At 41.8% G+C, this 26,978-nt stretch overlaps 1 protein-coding gene across 1 annotated transcript in view; it reads right to left on the bottom strand.

The window, feature by feature from the left end:
• atg9a (ATG9 autophagy related 9 homolog A (S. cerevisiae)) overlaps positions 1-20,666 on the bottom strand; it is a 42,055-nt gene extending 21,389 nt beyond the window's left edge. Inside the window, exons 1-10 of the mRNA XM_061896117.1 lie at positions 20,358-20,666; positions 20,197-20,249; positions 7,755-7,821; positions 7,509-7,663; positions 7,400-7,443; positions 4,408-4,472; positions 4,164-4,313; positions 2,506-2,647; positions 1,782-1,922; positions 1,579-1,699 (exon numbers count right to left, since the gene is read on the bottom strand). Coding sequence (XP_061752101.1) covers positions 1,579-1,699; positions 1,782-1,922; positions 2,506-2,647; positions 4,164-4,313; positions 4,408-4,472; positions 7,400-7,443; positions 7,509-7,611 — 766 coding nt within the window. The 5' untranslated portion in view covers positions 7,612-7,663; positions 7,755-7,821; positions 20,197-20,249; positions 20,358-20,666. The remainder of the gene's footprint in view (positions 1-1,578; positions 1,700-1,781; positions 1,923-2,505; positions 2,648-4,163; positions 4,314-4,407; positions 4,473-7,399; positions 7,444-7,508; positions 7,664-7,754; positions 7,822-20,196; positions 20,250-20,357) is intronic.
• Positions 20,667-26,978: the final 6,312 nt, after the last annotated feature.

The raw sequence follows: 26,978 nt of genomic DNA, 5'->3' as shown, positions 1-26,978 counted from the left end.
TCTCCTCCTGCTGTTACAAAGCCTCTCCACCACCAAGACTCCTTCAGTGCCTCCTCGTGGCCACACACGGATAAGGGTCTTTGCAGACCCTGAACTAAACTGAAGGGGATCTCGGAGCAGCAGTGGGCCCCAGAGACGTGGCGTATAGGCCCACCATTGTGTGGAACACCCCCTGACGCCCGTCAACCCTGCCCCAACTATGGGTAAATAGCCCCATTGCCTTGTGGGTCAGCTTATTTAGGCAAAGGCTAAGGGAGCACACCCTAACAGAAAAGCAATGTGCTGGTGGTGCGCAATAGGCGGGCCTTGAAGGAATAAGGACCCGGCAACCTCCTGCAGTCATGGCGAGGGACTGGTCGTCATGGGCTCACCCATGCCACGGGTTTACCTGATTGTGGCGAAGATAGTGCTATTGGAGAAAGGCACTGAAATATCTCCTTGCGCAGGTACCTTGCTTGCTTGCTTATGTCGTCATCGGACTCGATGGACAACCATAAGCAAGTGTGTGTGTGTGTGTGTGTGGGCTTTTGTATGTGAGCGCCCCGGCCGTCACCCACAGAGACAAAGACATTGGATGGGAGACCAGAGGCTTCATTCTGTTTTTTTTATTCCGCTATAGATAGCTCAAAAGTTTATTGGCACATTTTGATTAAATGTTCAAGACATGCACCTGGGGATAGGTTGATTGGCAACACTAAATTGGCCCTAGTGTGTGAATGTTGTCTGTCTATCTGTGTTGGTCCTGTGATGAGATGGCCACTTGTCCTGGGTGTACCCCACCTTCCGCCCGAATGCAGCTGAGATAGGCTGCGGAGACCCATGACCCTGAACGGGACAAGCGGTAGAAAAAATGGATGGAATGATGGATGTTTTGGAAATGTTAGAAATGTGATTAAACTTTGTGGGGTGACCTCCGATTTTCTTTACTAGTAGGGCCTTTCCCGAGCGCTTTTTTTAGTTATTGAATGGATATGAATGAAATAAATGTATTCCGGTTTAGCTCGGTTGGTAGAGTGGCCGTGCCAGCAACTTGAGGGTTGAAGGTTCGATTCCCGCTTCCCCCATCCTAGTCACTGCCGTTGTGTCCTTGGGCAAGACACTTTACCCACCTGCTTCCAGTGCCACCCACACTGGTTTGAATGTAACTTAGATATTGGGTTTCACTATGTAAAGTGCTTTGAATCACTTGAGAAAAAGCGCTATATAAATATAATTCACTTCACTTCACTTCAATCAACCATTTTGTGTGATCACTTTAACAGTACAGGTTATACATATCAACAATCATACAAATACACACACAAAAGAAAAGAAAAAGAATGACCGAAAAAGAAATAGGCTGAAGCCAAAGCTTATATTTGCCTATCCTATACCTTCACTGAAAATTAGATTGCCTGGAACATCAACGTTAAAAAAAATCAATGGGATGAAGGTAATTGTTACTATATTTCATAATTTATTTATTTATGATCTGTAGGCCACATTGCCTAGCCCTATCATGCACTTCTTGTTGGACATATTAAATAAAAATGCACTCCTACATGAAAGAAATCCAGTGAGGATGCAGGAAACACAAACCTGGTCCCCAAAAGAAGATGAGCTCGAAGTTATACTTGAGGCCCCGGGTGAAGAACACACTGTCTCCGAGTACAGGAAGTTGAAAGCGGACGGGAAGGAGCGATTTATTCACCATGGCAACCTGCAGCCAAGAGTAAAGTGCGTTTCGAGGTTAGATAGAGCTTGATCAGATTTAGAAAAACACGGCTCGGGTGTGTAACAACCATGTAATTTTTAAAGCGGAGAATGCGGTGGTAAATGTCCAGCTCTGTCAACTCTTTTTTATGGATGCAGATCTGGTGTTCCTTCTGGATCTCCACTATCCTGGCCTGGACCTCCTGCCACGTTACGTAAGGCAGCTCCGACTGGATAAAAACCCACACATCCAAGTTAAACACAGAAAAACTTAAGAAAAACACTTGCTAGGCCTGATCTTTCAATAGTGAATATGTCATGAATCCAGACGGTGATCTGGATCATCCCCAAAATGTAATCACTCGTTTCTTATCCCGTTTCTGACATTTCCTCAAAGTTAGATGAAAATCAACCGATAACATTGTAAGCTAACTTTTATACTAGCATGAAAAAAACGGAGTAAAAAAACTTGTGAGCCATCCACTGTCTTTGTCTCTGTGGGTGGAGGTGGGCCACAAGCAAACACACACACAAGTTGAGGCTTGTACAAGGGATGAAAATCCACCAGTAACTTTTTGAGCTATCAATAGCAGAATGAAAGAAAAGGAGAGACCACTCTTTTGGTGAGCCAATAGCGTACACACACATAAACATAAGATAATTTAGCAGAAATGATCCGAATCTGGCCCAAAATGTAATCAGTTATCGGACATTCCATTTGACACAACTAACTAACTGACAGACCAATGGCAAAGATTACATAACTTTATGGCGGAGGTAATAACCCAACATTACAAGGATGGCTGGTGTCACCATTGTCATTTTGAGGGCGTTGATGTAGAAAGATCGGATCTCCCAGAAGCAGCAGACATTGTAGATGAACTTCACCAGCCGGTGTAGCCAAAACACCCCGGAGATCATCAACACAAAGATGACGAACGCATTGTCTCGGATTCTGTCAGAGAAAAGAAACTCATAAGCTCACAGTGTGACATTAATTGTCACCCCAAAAATCAGTGGAATTTATTGATAAACACTACAATAAATATTTTTTTCTTCAACAGTCACATAGTTCAAAACTCACGGTTCAGGCGCACTGAACATTTTGAATAAAGGCGCACAGTGACAGACTTGTGTATCGGCCTGTCTACTCTAGTCTCTTGACCATGTTTTGGAAATGTAACTTATCACCAGTGGCCGGCCAATAGACTTATCCATTCATCCATCCATCCATCTTCTTCCGCTTATCCGAGGTCGGGTCGCGGGGGCAACAGCCTAAGCAGGGAAGCCCAGACTTCCCTCTTCCCGGGGGGTCCTGAGCCGTTCCCAGGCCAGCCGGGAGACATAGTCTTCCCAACGTGTCCTGGGTCTTCCCCGTGGCCTCCTACCAGCTGGACGTGCCTTAAGCACCTCCCAAGGGAGGCGTTCGGGTGGCATCCTGACCAGATGCCCGAACCACCTCATCTGGCTCCTCTCGATGTGGAGGAGCAGCGGCTTTACTTTGACTTCCTCCCGGATGACAGAGCTTCTCACCCTATCTCTAAGGGAGAGCCCCGCCACACGGCGGAGGAAACTAATTTCGGCCGCTTGTAGCCGTGATCTTATCCTTTCGGTCATGACCCAAAGCTCATGACCATAGGTGAGGATGGGAACGTAGATCGACCGGTAAATTTAGAGCTTTGCCTTCCGGCTCAGCTCCTTCTTCACCACGACGGATCGGTACAACGTCCGCATTACTGAAGACGCCGCACCGATCCGCCTGTCGATCTCACAATCCACTCTTGCCTCAGTCGTGAACAAGACTCCTAGGGACTTGAACTCTTGAACTAGACCTATCCATTTTACATAATTTTCACCAGAAACTCTATTACTCTAAACAGGATACTGTTTAAACCCATTTTGCCATTAGTTTAATAAATTATATTTATATTTGAGGGTAATCAGTTACCCAACTCTTCAAAAGTTTTACGTGTTGTAGCAACAATTTTTTTCAAACCGGATGCAGCACTAATTTCCATGTGTCAGATTTAGTCAGGCACATCTATATTTTCATTCACTAATTCTTAACACAACCATTTTGTTTTTAATTTTTGCTTTGCTTTTTTCTTTTTTAAATAATCACACCACGAGAAAAAAGCACTTTCTCTTGATTTGTGATTAGTCAGACTTGCCGAACATGGCTACTTTCTATAGGATTTGCAAATTTATAAGGGACCGTGGTCTGTGGGACCAATTTCAAGTTGATTGCGATCTACAATAGAATGTGCTTTGCACACAATATAATACATATGGATTTGAACGTACATCTGTTTTTAGCAGGAACTCCACGCAGCTTCAGTCGCATGAGGCCTCTGTTGACTATATTTTGGACTAAACCAAAATCTATGATAAATATTGTTTCTAAACCCAATCTTGTGAGAAAGGCATCCACTCAGTAGATTATCAGCGCCACAGAATCAAATTATTCCCACCGTGCACTGCAGACGTCCACCGGTACAAAAGCGTCGGGCAACGTGACTTTCGACGAATCCGTGTGATTCACAAACTTGTTGGCGAAGAGGATGTCGTAGTCCACGCAGTTGGCCAGGAAGACAGTGAAGCCCACCACAAACAGCAACTGGCTGCACAAAAACCCATCGAAAACTATTAGCAAAGATGACAAGTTCTACAAAGAACCCCGCCCCCGAAAAAAAATACATTAACAGGGATGCGTACACAAGCTCGAAGATCTCTCCCAGCAGCATACAAGTGAATCCGTTCTTCTGATGCAGGTTATAAATGTGATGACTGTTAAGGAATTTGTCAGTAGTCATCATGATATAAAATACACAGTATTCCCACATACCCTCACATACTTTAGAGTAGTCAGTGTATTGCTTGAATAGCAGTATTTACAAACCACTGAAAATTAGTCAAAACGTGGCCAATATTGTGTAGATATCTGGCAACTAGGGGTGTAACGGTACGTGTATTTGTATTGAACCGTTTCGGTACGAGGGTTTCGGTTCGGTACGAGGGTGTATCGAACAAGTTTGTAATCTAAAGTCTTAACAAGCTGCTCTGCTTTCTGCCTCTGTCTGAGCAGTGAGCACCCAGCATTGTCCCGCCCACACAACCATCTGATTGGTTACATACAAAACCAATCAGCAGGGCGTATTCAGAGCGATGTAACAGCCAATAAGCAGTGTGTATTCAGAAAGCATGGAGTCAGTGCTCCTGCGTCGAGATGAGCAGATATGTGTTTAGCAGGTGAGCAGCTGACATCGAACACTCCCCAAATTATAAAAAACACTTCCCAGTCACAACTATTACAAACATCACTATGAGCCCGTTGACCTTCTGGAAACAAACAGCAGCTCAGCTCTCTCATAGGTCTGGGTTGAGGTGAAGGTTAACTAGCTTTTAGCGTTAGGTTAGCTCATTTTGCTGTGTGTGTGTGCGTGTGTGTGTGTGTGTGTATAATAAAAGTCAACTACAGGCTTCTCAAATGCTGTAATAAATTAAGCATGATGAGTTGACTTGAAACTGTTTAATGTTGCACTTTTTATATGTAGAAGAAAGGTTTTGTCATTTTATTTAATCAAAGCAGCAACTTGAGGCAGTTTAATGTTGATTAGAGTTAGTAGAATTATTATAGTGTTCCCAATGTTAAAAGGATCAATCCATTGTTTACAAATTTTGTAAATAAATAACCCAAAAAATGTATATTTTGTTGTTTTCTTACTGTACCGAAAATTAACCGAATCGTGACCTCTAAACCGAGGTACGTACCGGACCGAAATTTTGGTGTACCGTTACACCCCTACTGGCAACACAAGTGTGTAGAAAGATTACAGTGTCTTGGCTCCAAGTCAGGGGCGGCATGAGTGCTGCTCTTACCAATGGAGCTGCGGTTTGTTGAGAAGACACAAATTTCAGATTTTAAAGCCCAGTATGTTTTATTACAGTAAATATGCTGTCATAAAATCAGGCCCGCCATCATTTTATACGCACTGTGAAAGCCTGGAAATAATATGGGTCAATAAATAACTTTATCTTTACTTACTAAATGTTTTGTTCATTTCATTTTGACAGTTAAAATATCTGCTTGGACTATAACGCAAGTCATCCATCAAATTGCGCACTGTAAAAAAAGACAATGAATTTCACGGTGACAAAAACTGGTAGATCAGTAATCAGAATTTTACCGTAAAAGAAAAACTGGAACTAATTTTCCATTTACAGTAATACGCCTTTAAAAATAATGAACACTCGTAGACTTTACCACAAAAAATATAGTGGCACATTTCTTTATTTATAGTATGCTGTAAAAAACATCGTAAATTTTACAATATAATTCTGCCAACTAAGCTCCCAGGTAGGGCTGTGCGATATATCGATATAGTCGATATTTCGCAGGTTTGTCTACGTACGATATAGAAAATGACTATCGTGATATTTGAGTATACGTTGCTTTTAACTGCTGGCATTACACTACAGGCTCTTCCCACTCTTTCTTGTCTCTCCTCACAGACAGCAAGCGCACCTTCTTACATACGTCACATACTGTCTTACATACGTCACATACGTATAGCAGCATGGATAACGTTAGCTGTGATGCTAGCGGAGCCGTGCGAGTGGTAATACGAGAGAAAGAAGGTGCGAATCTGGTAACAAATGAAGGAAGAATTAATTCCCAAGGTCCATTGTCTGGCTGTGGTTTGACTTCAAGCGGGAATATGTCGAACAGACAACCATAATTTGTCAAGTGTGGGGCATAGGCGTTGCAAAAAAAAAAGTAGCATTACTGCTAATATGTGGCATCATTTGAAAAGTCACCTGCTAGAGAATGAAGAGTGATTACTCCGCATGTCAAGACCTCCATTCGGTGCCACACGCCCACACCATCAAAATGCTGAGGCAAACATTTCCACATCAACACCGTATGAAAAAAACAGTCAACAACAAAAGGAGGTAATGTCAGCAGTAACCTACCACATAGCGAAAGACGAACACTATTTGATTTCCTATTATGCAGCTCATTTTTATTTGACAGTTATTGAAATATTTTGTGTGACATCATGCACAAAAGTGCACTTAACTTATTTTAAACTATTGTAGTGGTGTTCTGTACAAAAAGTGCACTTTAATTTAGTGTTATCATCTTAGTGACATCATGCACAAAAGTGCACTAATAGCTTGTTTTAAAATGTCTCTGACAATCTTGCACTTTCTGTTTTGAAATGACACGAATGTTTGTGCCACTGCTTAAAAACTGTTTAATAAATACAGTTTTGGTCAATTGACTTAGTTGTGATTTCTTTTTCTGCATGAAAGTTTAAAATGAGCATATATTAATGCAGTATGAACAAGAATGTTTTAATGTAGACACATAGAATCATCATACTGCTGTGATTATATGTATCAAGTGTTAATTCAAGACTAAAGCAAAATATCGAGATATTAAAAAAAAGGCCATATCGCCCAGCCCTACTTTAGAGTAGTCAGTGTCCAGCTTGTATAGCAGTATAAATTTACAACCCACTGAAAACGAGTCAACACCCTCATTGCTGTCGGTATAAATCAAGATAATTGTGCCACGATCACAATCAAGCGTGGTGGTGAAGCGTCATGGTCTGTGGTGGTATGAGTGCTGCTAGTACTGGGGGGGATGCGGTCCATCCAGGGGAAACAGGAATTTCAAACTATGAATATTTAAAAAGGATATTCTTTGAAAAAACAGGTCCAGGTTTTCGATATGGTGCCACTGAGCTGCAAAAGAGTAAATAAAGGTTAGGAATGGTGTCACAATTTGTCTAAATAAATGTGTGTCGTACATTTAGCTCCCTCTGGAACGTGCATCAGGGGATTCTCCTCCCCGGGGGGAGAGTCGCTGTACGACGCCTCCAGCCGCTGGTACTCCGTGTCAAAGTGTGCCATCGCTGATGCGGCGTGAGTCTCACCACCGGGTCTCCACGGCCGCAGTTACTGACTGCAGCATGAACAACATCGGGGAGTTGCAGAAAACCTTATGTGCAGTAAACACAACATGCAACTTTAGTTCATTTATTCATTTGGCTCACCTTAAACGTTCCAGTTGTCGACGGCTCAAATAACCGCAGAGTCTCCTATAGTCGCCGTGTGCGTGGTCTACAAAAGCAAATAACCACAAGGTCAGAAAACTTATGCTGGTAAGAAATCTGATGGGTTTTTTTTATTAATAACTTTACAGAAAGCTAAACTGTTTCGAAGTATCATGAGGGCAGCTTTTGGTGTGAAAATCATGTGTGTTACACTTGCTGATTTGTTGTTTACACTGAACCTATCAACTGTGAGCTTCCTTACCGCTATTAAAAAAACACTTGCTCTGTTATACGTGTTCAAACATGACCATGTGTTTAGGGAGCGCTACATTTTCCATTTTGCAAGCTTTTTTTTGTGAATGTTACAGCTTAAAATTCCTGCATTCGCAGAATTTTTTTTTGCGATGGAAGTTGCCATGTTTTCAAGATTTTTTTTTTTTTAAACACTGAAATGGTTTTTTGATTGATTGATTGATACTTTTATTAGTAGATTACACAGTTCAGTACATATTCCGTACAATTGACCACTAAATGGTAACACCCGAATAAGTTTTTCAACTTGTTTAAGTCGGGGTCCACGACTTTATAAATGTATGGTCAAACTCTTAAGTGTTCATTGTTCCTCAAAAAGCACAGGGTTTTAAAAAGTATCGTAAAATAAATGCTATTAATGTTTTACTCGTTTTATACCGCACAGACCTAAAAGTAGACATTAAGTGGCAGTCAGAGCAAATACTTAGAGCTCATTTTAAAATTACTGTACCGTTTTAATGAACTAATATCCATCCATCCATTTTTCTACCGCTTATTCCCTTTTGGGGTCGCGGGGGGCGCTGGCGCCTATCTCAGCTACAATCGGGCGGAAGGCGGGGTACACCCTGGACAAGTTGCCACCTCATCGCAGGGCCAACACAGATAGACAGACAACATTCACACTCACATTCACACACTAGGGCCAATTTAGTGTTGCCAATCAACCTATCCCCGGGTGCATGTCTTTGAACTAATAATTGTGATAATTAATGATAATTACTAAAAGAAACAACATAAAAGCCTTTTTTATCATCCATAGCTGCAGACAACCTACATGTAACCTTTACATTCGTTAAAGTAAAGTTAAAGTTAAAGTACCAATGATTGTCACACACACACTAGGTGTGGTGAAATTTGTCCTCTGTATTTGACCCATCACCCTTGATCACCCCCTGGGAGGTGAGGGGAGGAGTGGGCAGGAGCGGTGCCGCGCCCGGGAATCATTTATGGTGATTTAACCCCCAATTCCAACCCTTGATGCTGAGTGCCAAGCAGGGAGGCAATGGGTCCCATTTTTACAGTCTTTGGTATGACTCGGCCGGGGTTTGAACTCACAACCTACCTACCTCAGGACGGACACTCTAACCCAGGGGTAGGGAACCTATGGCTCGGGAGCCAGATGTGGCTCTTTTGATGACTGCATCTGGCTCTCGGATAAATCTGAGCTGACATTGCTTAACACGGTAAGTAATGAATAATTCCACTTGTAATCACAGTGTTAGAAATAATGTTCAAAATATAAAACATTCTCATGCATTTTTAATCCATCCATCCGTTTTCTACCGCACCTGTTCAAGAAGTTGCGTTAATGGTAAGAAGTTATTTTTTTATTATTGGTTAGTGTGGGGCTTTCCCTCCTGGGTGTTCTTCAGACCACCAAGCACCGACATGAGAGCCTGTTTCAGGGTTACAATATTGTTTTATTTTTCAATAAGTCTTTCAGTTGCTTTCCAGCAATTGTCTTTTTCTCTTTCGTTTTCGCTCGCGCTCTGGCTCCAGCCCTAACCCCGTCTCTCTTCCTGGCTGCTGCTTATAACAGAGCGACAGGTGATTAGATAACAAGGCCCAGGTGGGCCGTCTACGCACCTGTCGCTTATTCAGAGGCCGGTCCTGGCACACCCCAGTTCCCTGCAGGCCGGCAGGCCACGCCCCCTCCACAGTTAGCTTCAGAATAACAATGTTATTACAAAGAACAAGAGACCTATTATACTCTAGAAATGTTGGTCTTACTTAAAAATGCACGCATTTATTTGTGTTCAGTGTAAAAAAATATAATATGGCTCTTACGGAAATACATTTTAAAATATTTGGTTTTGTGGCTCTCTCAGCCAAAAAGGTTCCTGACCCCTGCTCTAACCACTAGGCCACTGAAAAGTTTTTGTCCATTTTAAACATTAATTTACAGTATGTTCCAACACATTTACCCCTGCACGTTGAGATTGATTGATTGATTGATTGATACTTTTATTAGTAGATTGCACAGTACAGTACATATTCCGTACAATTGACCACTAAATGGTAACACCCGAATAGGTTTTTCAACTTGTTTACGTCGGGGTCCACGTTAATCAATTCATGGTAAGCATCTGTGAACCGTTGTGCGTTCCTAAATGAGATACTATGAGAGATCACCATCCCACTTCAGCATCTCCACCATGTAAATGCTGCCGAGGCCAGCTTTGCAAATGACAATCTGTTCTTAATTGAATTACTTTGTATTGGTGTTGTCCCGATACTAATATAATACAAAATCATTTCAATACTTCTTGGTACTTTGATACTTTTCTAAATAAAAGGGAACCACAAAAAATTTCATTATTGGTGGAAGCTTTGCTGAGCTTTCAGATAAACGGCATCAGCATGTGTGTTGAAGGTCAAACAGGTGTCGATGTCTGCCTTTTAGATCCTTCGATGTCGACTCTTCCTATCATTTTGAAGCAGAATTCACCAACAGTTGGATTCTTCACCCACTAATAGGGGAACGTGAGCTGGGTTTAGACCGTCGTGAGACAGGTTGGTTTTACCCTACTGATGATGTGTCGTTGCAATAGTTATCATAAGTAAAGATTGAATGAATATATACAGTAAATACACTACATGTAAACTAGGAAGTAAATGTTTATATGTTACTTTACACAGAAGGCTGTAGACGGAAACTGGAAGTAGGTCTGAGCTACGCGGGAAGACAACACTTCCGCAGTCTGATCGTTAAAGAGTTAATCTATTGTTATACGTTGTATATGTTGTTATCTATTGTTATACGTTGTTTTTCCTGCTTTGTCCACACAAGAAACACACATTAGTTTTGATTAGACCAAGGGTGTCAAACTCGTTTTCATTGAGGGTCAAATCGTAGTTATGGTTGCCCTCAGAGGGACGCTTTTAACAATGAGCAATATACAGTATGAGCCCGATTGCAGCTGAGATAGGCGCCGGCGCCCCCCTGCGACCCCAAAAGGGAATAAGCGGTCGAAAATGGATGGATATACATATAATACATTAACAATGCATGTCCAAAGACACGCACCTGGGGATAGGTTGATTGGCAACACTAAATTGGCCCTAGTGTGTGAATGTGAGTGTGAATGTTGTCTGTCTATCTGTGTTGGCCCTGCGATGAAGTGGCGACTTGTCCAGGGTGTACCCCGCCTTCCGCCCGGTTGTAGCTGAGATAGGCGCCAGCGCCCCCCGCGACCCCAAAAGGGAATAAGCGGTAGAAAATGGATGGATGGACATTAACAATATTTCTTTTTACATAAGCTGCAAAAACATATTTAAGTTTTACTTTAAAAACTGGCAGCTCAGTCACCAGAATTTTACAGTAAAAGCGGTGTGTTTTTTTCACAGCATATAAACAAAATTAAATAAATGGAATGGAATGGAAAAACAACACCACTGTTTTTAGCCGTAAAATTCAAGCCACAGAGCTCCCAGTTTTGTTTGGTTTTTACCGTAGAATCCCGTCGTTTTAATGCTTTTTTTTGTTTGTATTTTAATGTTTTAGTGTCTTACTGTATATGGAAAACACACTACCAAAGTTGATTTTGATTTTACTGTAAAAAACTCAGTCGGCGGAATTTAACCGTAAAATATGTTGTAAATTTTACGCTCTACAATGTGATTGATAATTTGTTTTGAAATCATAAGTCAAGCACATATTTAAGTACAGTATTCATCTTTCTTTTAACAAAAACAATTTTGGAATACATGATAATGTAATATTTTGATTTTGTACATCCATCCGTGCATTTTCTACCGCTTATTCCCTTTGGGCTCGCGGGGGGCACTGGTGCCGATCTCAGTTACAATCGGGCGGAAGGCGGTGTACACCCTGGACAAGTCGCCAACTCATCGCATTTGAACATACTGAATTTTAAAATATATGCAATTGAATGCAGTTCATGATTTTTAATGTCAAAAGGAAAAGAACAAATATATTTAGTAAGAAAAGAATAAGCATTTTATTAACGCATATTATTTTCAGGTTTTCGCGGGCCACATAATATAATGTGGCGGGCCAGATTTGGCCCCCTGGCCTCGAGTTTGACACCTGTGGATAAGCCAGTTGACATGCGCGCTTGAATTTGATTGGTGAAAATATACAGGGAAGTTGCGGAAATTGGACAAAGTTGTGCCTATCTCGGAAGGACTGGTTACATTTGCATGAATTGATGCGAAGGTCCTGGGTTCAATCCCGGGCACTGTATCTTTCTGTTTGGAGTTTGCATGTTCTGCCCGTGATTGCGTGTGTTCCCTCCAGGTACTCCGGCTTCCTCCCACCTCCAAAGACATGCACCTGGGGATAGGTTGATTGGCAACACTAAAATGGCCCTAGTGTGTGAATGTGAGTGTGAATGTTGTCTGTCTATCTGTCTTGGCCCTGTGATGAGGTGGCGACTTGTCCAGGGTGTACTCCGCCTTCTGCCCGAATGCAGCTGAGATAGGCCCCAGCACCCCCGCGACACTGAACGGGACAAGGGGTAGTAAATGGATGGATGAACAAAAGCATTTGACACTGTCTCCAGGGAACTACTGACAAGATCAGGATGTCCTCCAAAATTAATCAGTACAGTCCGATTGATGCATCAATCAATCAATCAATCAATCAATCAATCAATCAATGTTTACTTATATAGCCCTAAATCGCAAGTGTCTCAAAGGGCTGCACAAACCACAACACAAACCACTACGACATCCTCGGTAGGCCAACCCAGTGGGACGTCGGTGACAAAGATGACTATGAGAACCTTGGAGAGGAGGAAAGCAATGGATGTCGAGCGGGTCTAACATGATACTGTGAAAGTTCAATCCATAATGGATCCAACACAGCCGCGAGAGTCCAGTCCAAAGCGGATCCAACACAGCAGCGAGAGTCCTGTTCACAGCGGAGCCAGCAGGAAACCATCCCAAGTGGAGGCGGATCAGCAGCGCAGAGATGTCCCCAGCCGATACACAGGCAAGCGGTACATGGCCACCGGATCGGATCGGACCCCCTCCACAAGGGAGAGTGGGACATAGGAGAAAAAGGAAAGAAACGGCAGATCAACTGGTCTAAAAAGGGAGTCTATTTAAAGGCTAGAGTATACAAAGGAGTTTTAAGGTGAGACTTAAATGCTTCTACTGAGGTGGCCTCTCGAACCCACGAGGGCATTCCAGAGTACTGGAGCCCGAAATGAAAACGCTCTATAGCCCACAGACTTTTTTTGGGCTTTGGGAATCACTAATAAGCCGGAATCCTTTGAACGCAGATTTCTTGCCGGGACATATGGTACAATACAATCGGCAAGATAGGATGGAGCTAGACCGTGTAGTATTTTATACGTAAGTAGTAAAACCTTAAAGCCACATCTCAAGTGCACAGCTTGACAAAGTGATGCATGAAAATATGACAGCTACAGTACTTGGGAATGGCCATGATTCTGCTCCTTGAAATATAAACTGGAGTAAAACAGGGATGCCTGAAAGCCCCTGACACTGTTCTCCGTCTTTATCTTTGTTGTGATCCACATTGCATATTCACAAATACCAGCTGAGCTTTTTCAAATTGCATTTCGGATAGATCGAAAACTGTTCAACTTGAGGAAGCTGCAAGCCAGAACAAAAGTTTCAAGTTCCACAGAGGTAGAATTTCAATATGTTGATGATACTGCAAAAGCAGCCCAGAGAGCAGAAGATTTGAAAGTAATACTGGATGCACTTAACTATGCATACACACAATTTGGACTTCAAATAAATGCAAAGAAAACACAAGTAAGGACGTCATCCTGCATCCACCAACAATAAAGATAGAAGAAGTGGCTCTTGAAAATGTAGAAAGCTTCACATACCTTGGTAGTATACTGTCTTCAAATGCTAACATTGATGCAGAAGTCAATCATAGAATCAGGCAAGCTGCTGCAGCCTTTGGAAAGCTTAAGACCCGAGTGTTCCAAAATCATGACATCAGACTAGATCCAAAAATCAAAGCGTTCCGAACAATTGTTATAACAACTTTGCTATATGGTTCAGAGGCATGGACAGCATATCAAAGACATATCACAGAACTTGAAAGGTTTCAAACAGCGACATTTACGCCAGATGATGAATATTAAGTGGCAAGTGTTACCATGAATTGATTAACGTGGACCCCGACTTAAACAAGTTAAAAAACTTATTCGGGTACTACCATTTAGTGGTCAATCCTACGGAATATTTACTGAACTGTGCAATCTACTAATAAAAGTTTCAATCAACCGATCAATCATAAAGATATGAGAACAAACATCAATGTACTTGAACAGGCCATGATTCCCAGTGTAGAGAGTACTATTGTTAAATACCAACTACGATGGACAGGGCATGTCATACTGATGAATGACGACAGATGTTGTAATGTCAGCTAAATAAAGGGAAAACAAATGTTGGTGGGCAAAGAAAACGCTACACGGATTGCTTAAAGAAGATATGGAAACAATTTGAACTAGATAGTACATACTGGGAAGATCTAGCGAAAGACAGAATAACATGGAGAGCTGCAGTCAGTGAAGGAGTGACAAATTATGAGGAGAAAAGAACATCTATGATACTTGAAAAAAGAAGGAGGAGCCTTGCCTAAATGCATATTACCACCTGGTCGGATCCGTCCCATATGCAGCAGAAACTTTAAAGATCGTATTGGCTTGTACAGTCACTACAGAGCACATCATTTTTAGGGACGATGGACCCCTATCTTCTAAAAAGAAGAGGAGCCAGCAAGCAATCTGTGTTGGCCCTGCGATGAGATGGTGACTTGTCCAGGGTGTAGCCTGACTTCCACCCAAATGCAGCTGAGATAGGCTCCAGCAACCTGCGCGACCCCGAACGGGACAAGCGGTAGAAAATGAATGGATGGATGTTGCGATTGTTGCATCATAAATTCCTGTAGAGACTGTCCATCCATCCATCCATCTGCTTCCGCTTATCCGAGGTCGGGTCGCGGGGGCAACAGCCTAAGCAGGGAAACCCAGACTTCCCTCTCCCCAGCCACTTCGTCTAGCTCTTCCCGGGGGATCCCGAGCCGTTCTCAGGCCAGCCGGGAGACATAGTCTTCCCAACGTGTCCTGGGTCTTCCCCGTGGCCTCCTACCAGTTGGACGTGCCCTAAACACCTCCCTAGGGAGGCTTTCGGGTGGCATCCTGACCAGATGCCCGAACCACCTCATCTGGCTCCTCTCGATGTGAAGGAGCAGCGGCTTTACTTTGAGTTCCTCCCGGATGGCAGAGCTTCTCACCCTATCTCTAAGGGAGAGCCCCGCCACATGGCGGAGGAAACTCATTTCGGCCGCTTGTACCCGTGATCTTATCCTTTCGGTCATGACCCAAAGCTCATGACCATAGGTGAGGATGGGAACGTAGATCGACCGGTAAATTGAGAGCTTTGCCTTCCGGCTCAGCTCCTTCTTCACCACAACGGATCGGTGCAACGTCCGCATTACTGAAGACGCCGCACCGATCCGCCTGTCGATCTCACGATCCACTCTTCCCCCACTCGTGAACAAGACTCCTAGGTACTTGAACTCCTCCACTTGGGGCAGGGTCTCCCCCCCAACCCGGAGATGGCATTCCACCCTTTTCCGGGCAAGAACCATGGACTCGGACTTGGAGGTGCTGATTCTCATTCCGGTCGCTTCACACTCGGCTGCGAACCGATCCAGTGAGAGCTGAAGATCCCGGTTAGATGAAGCCATCAGGACCACATCATCTGCAAAAAGCAGAGACCTAATCCTGCGGTCACCAAACCGGAACCCCTCAACGCCTTGACTGCGCCTAGAAATTCTGTCCATAAAAGTTATGAACAGAATCGGTGACAAAGGACAGCCTTGGCGGAGTCCATCCATCCATAATCTACCGCTCAACTACATTGCCCAAATGCAGGGACTATCATGCGCTCCAAATGATTATACAAGTTACAGAATTAACTTGTTCCATGCAAGCGGCTTTCACATTTTGTCAGAACAAAACTGCTCTCGATTGACAATGATGTTAGAAAACTTCTCCGTTCCTCATTTAAGTGTTTGGCGTGGTTAAACATTCTTTTCCTGCGGTGGTTAACTTATTTTTACACTTGTATGGTGTTAAAGCATGGCCTGCACAGTTAACAATGGTTCTATTATAACAGCAGTGCAACTGTAGGTAGCGCCACACCTTGCTTTATCTAATCATTCGCAGTTTATCACAGGAAGTATGAGAGATGATTCAGAGATTTTTGTTGACATGATCATCATCTTGATTTCTTCTTATTCCTTTCATGAAAATGCATGCATACAAGCCACATGCAGCTCACACATTAATTTTTTTTGTTTCTTAAACATTTCCATGATCAGAAAGGAGCAGATGGAAGAATAACAGATAGAATAACAGATAGGGACGATGGACCCCTAGTTCGAGATGCTACCTCAGTAGAAGCATTTAAGTCTCATCTTAAAACTCATTTGTATACTCTAGCCTTTAAATAGACCTCCTTTTTAGACCAGTTGATCTGCCGCTTCTTTTCTTTCTCCTATGTCCCCCCCTCCCTTGTGGAGGGGGTCCGGTCCGATGACCATGGATGAAGTACTGACTGTCCAGAGTCGAGACCCAGGATGGACCGCTCGTCGGGACCCAGGATGGACCGCTCGCCTGTATCGGTTGGGGACATCTCTACGCTGCTGATCCGCTTCAGATGGTTTCCTGTGGACGGGACTCTCGCTGCTGTCTTGGAGCCACTATGGATTGAACTTTCACAGTATCATGTTGGACCCGCTCGACATCCATTGCTTTCGGTCCCCTAGAGGGGGGGGGTTGCCCACATCTGAGGTCCTCTCCAAGGTTTCTCATAGTCAGCATTGTCGCTGGCGTCCCACTGAATGTGAATTCTCCCTGCCCACTGGGTGTGAGTTTTCCTTGCCCTTTTGTGGGTTCTTCCGAGGATGTTGTAGTCGTAATGATTTGTGCAGTCCTTTGAGACATTTGTGATTTGGGGCTATATAAATAAACATTGATTGATTGATTGATTATATTTATCTGCCCCCTTTTTTTTAACACAAATTATTTTTGATGACTTTATCACTGTTCCCTCGACCAACACCCAAACTCTAACATACTTTTTAATTTTTGTTTAAGCATTTTCACAATGACACGCCCAATCAAACTCAAAAATCAGTTTGATAAAATGTTGTGTCTTTTTGGAACTCCTTTAAAATTCTAAAAAATTCTTGCAACTTTTACATAATTCAATGCTTTCACACCAGCAACAGACAAGCACATTTGTTGGATGTTTAACCTTCGTCTTGTGTTAGGGTCGGCACCGACCCATTTTAGTTTTTAAATGCATAAAAGAACCACATAAATTTATTTTTATGCATCAAGGCTTTTTGACTTTGTCAGGAACCTCTATTTCAACAAAATAAAACTTGTTTTTTTTGTTTCACTAAATTATAAAATGCTCTGGTTGAAATTATGACATTGGTGTTGTTAGGGTCGGTTTCGACCCAGTTATAGAAAATAAGACTATAAAGCACTAAGTAGAGCCAAAACTGAACACACTGACGGCCAGCTCCTCACCCAATCATGTGAGCTTTAGTAGATCCTCATTTTACCTTGTTATCCAGTACAAAAACAAACAAAATTCATGTAGTTCTTTTATGCATTTAAAAACTAAAATGTCCAGACATTTGAGGTCAATTCAGTATAGAGTTGTTACTATGTTAAAATTATTAAAATGAAAAAATAAATAAAACAAATTTATTTAAGAGATGTGTTCTAATACCCCTCAGTAATGGTCAGGTAACACAACAACCTTTTTTTTATTTATACGATTCTCTTGAGGTTCGTTTTACCATTTTTTTCAATTGAAATCGAGGGGTATACTGACAAAAAAAAGGCCCAATGGACCACACCAAAAATATTAAAACCAATATTTTCATGGATAAGGAAACCTAACGAGGTAACCAAGAGATGAGAAACAAATTGGATGATAGATAATTGTTTTTAGTGTATTTTACAGCTGATTTAAGACATGGGTCAAAACCGACCCGTTAACATAAGAGATGGTAACAGAAAGCTAACACAAGAGGAAGGTTAAAGTCATACGGCTCTCTGTGATTCTCATCTTCAGACGTGAACATGAATAACTTTATTTCTCGCTTTGAACATCACTAATAAGAGCATGCAATTCTACAATGTCTTTTAGTTTTGATAATCCTGACCTACTGAAGAGTGGATATGTGTGGTCTCTATATCCTACTTTAAAAATAATATGAATCGCTCTCTTCTGTAAAAGAAATAAAGACGAGATGATGCTATTTCCCCATAGTTCTGCACAATAATTGAAATATGGTAGAATAATTCAGAAATATAACATTCTCATGGTATTATACGGGAAACTATATTCAACCTTGTTCAAAATAAATAAGCTTTTAGATACCTTATTTTTCACATGCAATATATGAACTTTCCATGTCAACTTTTCCTCTAGTTCAGGGGTCGGCAACCTTTACCAATCAGAGAGCCATTTTGACCCGTTTCACAAAATAAAGAAAACTATGAGAGGCACAAGACTCTTTTGAAATTTAAAATAAAATAAAACAGCGTACAAAGTTTTTTTTTTGCTTTCTGCTATGTATTAACCAGGGGTCTCAGACACGCGGTCCGCACCTTAATATGAAAATTGAATATTAGTGCGGCCCGCAAGTTTTTATTTGAATGCCTCTTGACAACATCACATTTGCCAACCATCTCAATTTTTCCGGGAGACTACCGAGTTTCAGAGCAACCATTCTCTCGACTGTCTGCTGGTTTTCACCCGAACAACAATAATAAGGGCGTGCTACGATGACAATGCGCTTAGTGCCCTCTACAACCGTAACAAACAGCTTACCAGCCCATTTACATGTTGTATGAGGCTTCTGCAGACACACATAAGCGACTGCAAGCCATACAGGTTACACTAGTGGTTGTAATACAAACAACTTTAGCACTCTTACAAATATGCGACACACTGTGAAACCACACCAAACAAGAATGACAAACAAATTTCGGGAGAACATCCACACTGTAACACAACATACACACAACAGAACAAATACCCAAAATCCCATGTATCCCGAACTCTTCCGGGCTACATAATACACCCCCCCTACCACCAAACCCCGCCCCCCTCAACCGACGCACGGAGAGGGGTGGGGGTATAATGTAGCCCAGAAGAGTTAGGGATGCATGGGATTCTGGGTGGCAGAGGGGTTAGTGCATCTGCCTCACAATACGAAGGTCCTGAGTAGTCAGGGTTCAATTCCCGGGCTGGGGATCTTTCTGTGTGGAGTGTGCATGTCCTCCCCATGAATGTGAATGCGTGGGTTCCCTCCGGGTACTCCGGCTTCCTCCCACTTCCAAAGACATGCACCTGGGGATAGGTTGATTGGCAACACTAAATTGGCCCTTGTGTGTGAATGTGAGTGTGAATGTTGTCTGTCTATCTGTGTTGGCCCTGCGATGAGATGGCGACTTGTCCAGGGTGTACCCCGCCTTCCGCCCGATTGCAGCGCCCCCCACGACCCCAAAGGGAATAAGCGGTATAAAATGGATGGATGGATGGGATTCTGGGTATTTGTTCTGTTGTGTTTATGTTGTGTTACAGTGCGATTGTTCTCCCGAAATGTGTTTGTCATTCCTGTTTGGTGCGGGTTCACACTGTGGCGCATATTAGTAAGAGTGTTAAAGTTGTTAAAATCACAACCCTCAGTGTAACCTGTATGGCTGTTGAACAAGTATGCCTTGCAGTCGCTTGCGCGTTGAATCAGCAGCCGCACACTAGATGTGGCGGGTCGGCACTCAGATAGCATAGTATTAAAGCGGACGTTTACGCCCTCAATAATGTTGTCCGGGTGAACATTTGAGAATGTTATCCTGGGGAAAACCTTCCGGAAAAACGGGGGGGTCGGCAAGTATGCATCTGAGCCACATCAGAGTGTTCCAAGAGGCGCATATGCAGATCCGGAGCTGCGGGTTGCCGACCCCTGATCTAGGATGACCCCAAGAAATCTGATTTCAGACACATGATCGCATTGCTTTTTTGGGGGGTGTAACTACTTATATGAGACATTATCACAGAAACATGTACTGAATAAAATGGTTACCTCCATTCCTGCACAATGCATGCCCTCCGGAAGTTGGTATTCAACATTTCCAGCTACAAAAACAAAGGATAACCAGCATTGAGTCTTTTAAATCAAAGGCCACTTGCAAATGTCATAACACAAATAAGACAATAAAATAAGAAAATAAAAGTACATCTTACATTTGACGAGGGTCTGCTTGCAGGTAACCCACATTGACGTAGAGCTGCAGTGAAGGAGGCTCAGGTGTTTTTGTTGTTTACATGACGTAGGCCTGCCCAAAAAGGCACCTTCTCGGTGTCGCCGCACGTAAACTCTGCGTCAATAAAAGTCTTTCACATCGACTGGTTTACTAATTAACCAAACTGCCCTGCGTTAATTTATTCTGTCAATTCGTTAGTTTTCGTTTCCGGTTGACTCCTTTCATCCGCGGTGGGTTCGGTTTCATGTCTTAGCATGTAGCTAGAAGCTTCTGTCAACGCTAGCGGACGGAGAGCCAATCAGAAAGCAAGCAGTGAGTTGTTTTTATGCAACAACCAATAGGGTTTGAGTAAAGGCGGGCCTCATTTGCGGTAGGCTGATCCTGGACACGCCTTCTGTAAACATGTTGGGAATTGGCACCGCCCATAGACATCTTATAAGTAGACACCAACGCGAGAAATTTGGCCGCCATCTTGAAGTGGTGATGAGGTGCTGGCGAGCAGCCTAAACTAACAGTTGACAGGTAGAAAACAATTTTTTGATTGATTGATTGAAACTTTTATTAGTAGATTGCACAGGTCAGTAAATATTCCGTACAATTGACCACTAAATGGAAACACCCGAATAAGTTTTTCAACGTGTTTTAGTCGGGCCCACATGAAGTGAAGTGAATTATATTTATAAAGCGCTTTTCTCTAGTGACTCAAAGCGCTTTACATAGTGAAACCCAATATCTAAGTTACATTCAAACCAGTGTGGGTGGCACTGGGAGCACGTGGGTAAAGTGTCTTGCCCAAGGACACAATGGCAGTGACTGGGACGGTGGAAGCGGGAATCGAACTTGCAACCCTGAAGTTACTGGCACGGCTGCTCTACCAACCGAGCTATACCGCCCACGTTAATAAATTCATGGTACAAATATATACTCCCAGCATAATATAGTCATCACACAAGTTAATCATCATAGTATATACATTGAATTATTTACATTATTTACAATCCGGGGGGTGGGATGAGGAGCTTTGGTTGATATCAGAACTTCAGTCATCAACAATTGCATCAACAGAGAAATGGACATTGAAACAGTGTAGGTCTGACTTAGTAGGATATGTACAATGAGCAGAGAACATAGTGATAGCATCAGATAGCATAAGAACAAGTATATACATTAGAAATACATTTGATTGTTTACAATAGGTTATTTACAATCCGGGGAGATGGAATGTGAATGGAGGAGGGTATTAGTAAAGGGTTGAAGTTGCCTGGAGGTGTTGTTTTAGAGCGCTTTTGAAGGAGGATAGAGATCCAATTACTTTTACACCTGTTGGGAGTGCATTCCACATTGATGTGGCATAGAAAGAGAATGAGTTAAGACCTTTGTTAGATCGGAATCTGGGTCTAGCGTGGTTTGTGGAGCACCCCCTGGTGTTGTGATTATGGCGGTCATTTATGTTAAGGAAGTAGTTTGACATGTACTTCGGTATCAGGGAGGTGTATCGGATTTTATAGACCAGGCTCAGTGCAAGTTGTTTTACTCTGTCCTCCACCCTGGTTTGTTCTGTGTCGTGTTTGTGTCTCCTCAATTGCTCTGTTTATTGCAGTTCTGAGTGTTGCTGGGTCAGGTTTGGTTTTGGAATTGGATTGCACAAAGACATGCACCTGGGGATAGGTTGATTGGCAACACTAAAATTGGCCCTAGTGTGTGAATGTGAGTGTGAAAGTTGTCTGTCTATCTGTGTTGGCCCTGCGATGAGGGGGCGACTTGTCCAGGGTGTACCCCGCCTTCCACCTGATTGTAGCTGAGATAGGCGCCAGCGCCCCCCGCGTTCCCAAATGGGAATAAGCGGTAGAAAATGGATGGATGGGTGTTATGGTATTGCTGTGTCTTGGTTTGTTGTATTGATTAAAAAAAAATTATAATAAAAAATACATTCAAAAATCTATTTAAAAAAAAAAATCTATTCTGAATCGCACAACGATTTTTTCCCACACCCCTACCAGTTACTATGGTAATCTACGTCACAGCAGTTCAGACGAGGCACCAAGCGGTGTGGGCGGGAAGCGATTCTACAGACGCGGAAGACGATTTACACAACAAAGTTCTAAAGCTTAGTGATATATAGAATATAATAGAATATAATAGAAAGTACTTTATTGATCACTGGGGAAAATTCAGCAAATATCAGATATATTGGATTGTAGGTGGGTTTATTTTGTACTATTCGCGTTCATATTTTACTGTTTGTTGCATTTTTGTTGCGTTTCATTTGATTGTAAAATATGTCGATCGAAAGTGTGACATTCATATTTTGTCAATATTCAGTGTTTTATCGTACATAGAAAAAGGTAAAATTCCATTATGTTTTTTAAGGTGGTCTGTCAAAACGTTTTTAAGCATTCAATCAGACATTGTTGTGAGGTTTTATATTAGTGTTCCTAAAAACAGATATACCGGCCCCCAGACACATTTTTTTCTCTAAATGTGGCCCCCTGAGTCAAAATAATTGCCCAGACCTGATTTAAGGGAAGAATGTAATACAAAATATCAATACACAGTGTCAAGACAGAATAAACTCTCTGCTGCTGAAAGCAACATAGATACAGTATATAGGTCCCAAAGATATATATATATATATCTAATGTATTCATACATTGTTTATATAGATTATGTATATATCACCTAATCATATTGTTTCTTGAATTTAAAAATAGCTGACCGTTTTTTCCCCCTTCTCTGGGATTATCACCACTCCAAGATGGCGGCCCCGCTTCTCGTCAGCGCCTGTAGGCAGTAGTGGTCGATGCTGCGTCTACTTATAAGATGTCCATGGCGTCGCCAATTGGTTGATTCTCATAGCACACGTTTGTGGAATGTGATGTAAAGACCAAATAATAAATACATATGATTAGATCTTCGTGGAGAAAATGTAGTGTTATCATTAATTTCCATTCATCCATTTTCTACCGCTTATTACCTTTTGGGGTCGCGGGGGGCGCTGGCGCCTATCTCGGTTACAATTGGGCGGAAGGCGAGGTACATCCTGGACAAGTCGCCACCTCATCGCAGGGACTTAAAAAATAATCATATGGAATTTGTTATATCATTTCATCATCAATTTGGCGGCTGCCTCCTTTGCAGTGTGCATTTGTGGGGGGTGATGTCATCGCGGTGCGCAAAGGCTGTCCCAATTCAAAAAAGTGTCCAAGTGTCCTTCGAATCCGGCCGACAAATGTGTCCTTTTCTCCCATTAACAGAAAGGTTGCAACCATTACCAGGAATTGATTAACGTGGACCCCGACTTAAAGAAGTTGAGAAATTTATTTGGGTGTTACCATTTAGTGGTCAATTGTACGGAATATGTACTGTACTGTGAAATCTACTTATGAAAGTTTCAATTAAAAACAATCAATAGATGTCTTAAAAGTAGATGCAGCATTGGCTGCTGGGACGCGAGAAATTTGGCCGCCATCTTGAAGTGGTGATGAGGAGCCGGCGAGCACCCTAAACTAACAGTTGACAGGTCGAAAACAAAGTGTTCAGCGTTTTCCTTCCAATTCATGGTGGCTGCAAGCTGTTTTGCACGCACCAATACGCCATCAGTGTTAGCGCTAGGAATTTTCAAAATGGGGTCCCAGGGACCCTTATTAAGTCGTTAAAATGGGGTCCCACAGTAAATTTTTGGCGTCTCACTTTTTTGTAACTGGTTTGAAAACAAAATGATGAATGTATGCATTATCCTGTGTATCTCACATTCTGTAATGTGTTTTGAAAAAGGTTTGTCATATTTCTTATGTTATTCATATTATCTATATTATATTATTCTTATATTATTTAGATTATATTATTTATGTTATTCTTATATTATTTATATTATATTATTTATATAATTCTTATGTTATTTATATTATATTATTCATATATCATATATTATATATATATATATATATAATCCATCCATCCATCCATCTTCTTCCGCTTATCCGAGGTCGGGTCGCGGGGGCAGCAGCCTAAGCAGGGAAGCCCAGACTTCCCTATCTCCAGCCACTTCGTCTAGCTCTTCCCGGGGGATCCCGAGGCGTTCCCAGGCCAGCCGGGAGACATATTATATTATTTATAATTATTATTTATTATTGTCATTGTCTATTGTGAGCGAACTGTGGTGCTTAATTTCCCCCAGGGATCAATAAAGTACTTTCTATTCTACTCTATTCTAATCTATTCTATTCTATTTTATAAACCTTACTTGATTCATTAAACAAAAAATACAATAGAGAACACATTTTTATGCATGAATACATGTATTTAGTTATAAACATTCATTCACTTTCTTCTTTACTACATGGAACTAAACTTTACCAATGCCGGTATTTTTTTCTATATTTTTATTGTAATATTTTCAGAATGTGTTAGTTCTATTTTAGGCCAAAGTGAGACAAAGAAAACAATCTAAAGTAATTTTTTAGTTTCAATGCCATGATTTTAATAGACCAACCCACGTGTGCAGAGATTTTCCTCCATCCGGCCCTTGAGCTAAAATTAGTTTAACACCCCCGGTTTAACTTGTCGACTAATAAAATTTTTTAAAAAATAGTCGCTGATTAGTGGACTATTAAAATCATTGTTAGTTGCAGCCCGAATGTGAACACATTATTAGTATTAGCTGTGAGGAATTAATAAGCTCTGTTTCTTCCTACTCTTTCTTGGACATGTTAAATTGTGAAACTGTGAGCATGCAAATGTACTTTAATGTAATTTTTCTATGCATGTTTAAAATGAAGTACAATATCCCCATTATTGCAAAACCTGCTGTAAAGATTATGGTTAAGTGTATGCATTAATGCAGTGGTTCTCAACCTTTTTTCAGTGATGTACCCCCTGTGAACATTTTTTTAATTCAAGTACCCCCTAATCAGAACAAAGCATTTTGGGTTGAAAAAAGGAGATAAAGAAGTAAAATACAGCACTATGTCATCAGTTTCTGATTTATTAAATTGTATAACAGTGCAAAATATTGCTCATTTGTAGTGGTCTTTCTTGAACTATTTGGAAAAAAAGATATAAGAATAACTAAAAACTTGTTGAAAAATAAACAAGTGGATCAATTATAAATAAAGATTTCTATACGTAATCATCAACTTAAAGTGCCCTCTTTGGGGATTGTAATAGAGATCCATCTGGATTCATCAACTTCATTCTAAACATTTCTTTACAAAAAAAAAAATCTTTAACGTAAATATTTGTCGTGGATGCTTTTAAAAAAGGCTTAAAAGCCCATCTTTTTAAAAAAGCCTTTTTATAGACATTAGAGATGCGCGGTTTGCGGTCTCATCCGCGTAGTCCGCGGATAAACCGCGGGTCGGGCTGGTGACATGACAAAAATATAGATTTTATATAAATTCGGGCGAGTGGCGTTTGAATCATTTGGAAATATATGATAAACATGGTTCAGAGATCGGTAACTTTTACCGATCAAAGAGCCATTTTCTACTCGTGTCACAAAGCGAAGAAGACATTAGTTGACGTAAATAATGTCAATAATGTCTGCCGACAGTCACCCAGTTAGTAAGAATTATGACTGCTAGGAAACCTTTGCCTTTGACACCTTCCACAACTTGCACATTTCACTTGCACGTCCGGTAATATGTTATGTGAGGCTTCCGCAAACACACGCACACGACTGCAAGGCATACTGAGTGTAACAGAGTACACTAATGGTTGTGATATAAACAATTTTAACACTCTTACTAATATGCGCCACACTGTGAAGCCACACCAAACAAGAATGACAAACACATTTCGGGAGAACATCCTCACAGTAACACAACATAAACGCAACACAACAAATACCCAGAATCCTTTGCATCCATGACACCCCCTAAATATATTTTACCCCCCCGTGTGTCGGTAAGGTGGGCGGGGTTGGGGGGCGGGGGTGTAAAATATATTCAGGAAATGTCATGGATGCAAAGGATTCTGGGTATTCGTTGTGTTGCGTTTATGTTGTGTTACTGTGAGGATGTTCTCCCGAAATGTGTTTGTCATTCTTGTTTGGTGTGGCTTCACAGTGTGGCGCATATTAGTAAGAGTGTTAAAATTGCTTACATCACAACCATTAGTGTACTCTGTATCACCCAGTATGCCCTTCAATCTTGTACGTGTGTTTGCGGAAGCTGCATACAGCATTTTGCTGGACTGGCAAACGGTTCGTGCATGTTGTTGAAGGTTTCAAAGGCAATGGCTTTCACAGCACGCCCTTATTCCCGTTATCTGAATGAGCACCATTGGATACTCGCGAGAATGTTAGCGGCTCCCATTCCCTTCTTTACTTTGTGATACGGGTCAAACTAACTCTTATGGTGGTAAAGGTCGCCGACTCCAGATATTTAACAACAGGCGGGCGCGGTTGCGGTTCTGATAAAATGTTGGTTCGGGTGGATGGCGGGTGGATGACGACTTTAGTGATGTGGTTGCGGATGATATAATTGCCTATCTGCGCATTTCTAATAGACACACATGCTGGTTCTAGTTTTATCCATCCATCCATTTTCTACCGCTTATTCCCTTTTGGGGTCGCGGGGGGCGCTGGCGCCTATCTCAGCTA

This window comes from Nerophis ophidion, linkage group LG03, assembly GCF_033978795.1.
Source record: "Nerophis ophidion isolate RoL-2023_Sa linkage group LG03, RoL_Noph_v1.0, whole genome shotgun sequence".
Lineage (NCBI taxonomy): Eukaryota > Metazoa > Chordata > Actinopteri > Syngnathiformes > Syngnathidae > Nerophis > Nerophis ophidion.
The sequence above is the reverse complement of the archived record's forward strand: the minus strand, read 5'-3'. Positions and strand labels throughout refer to the sequence as shown.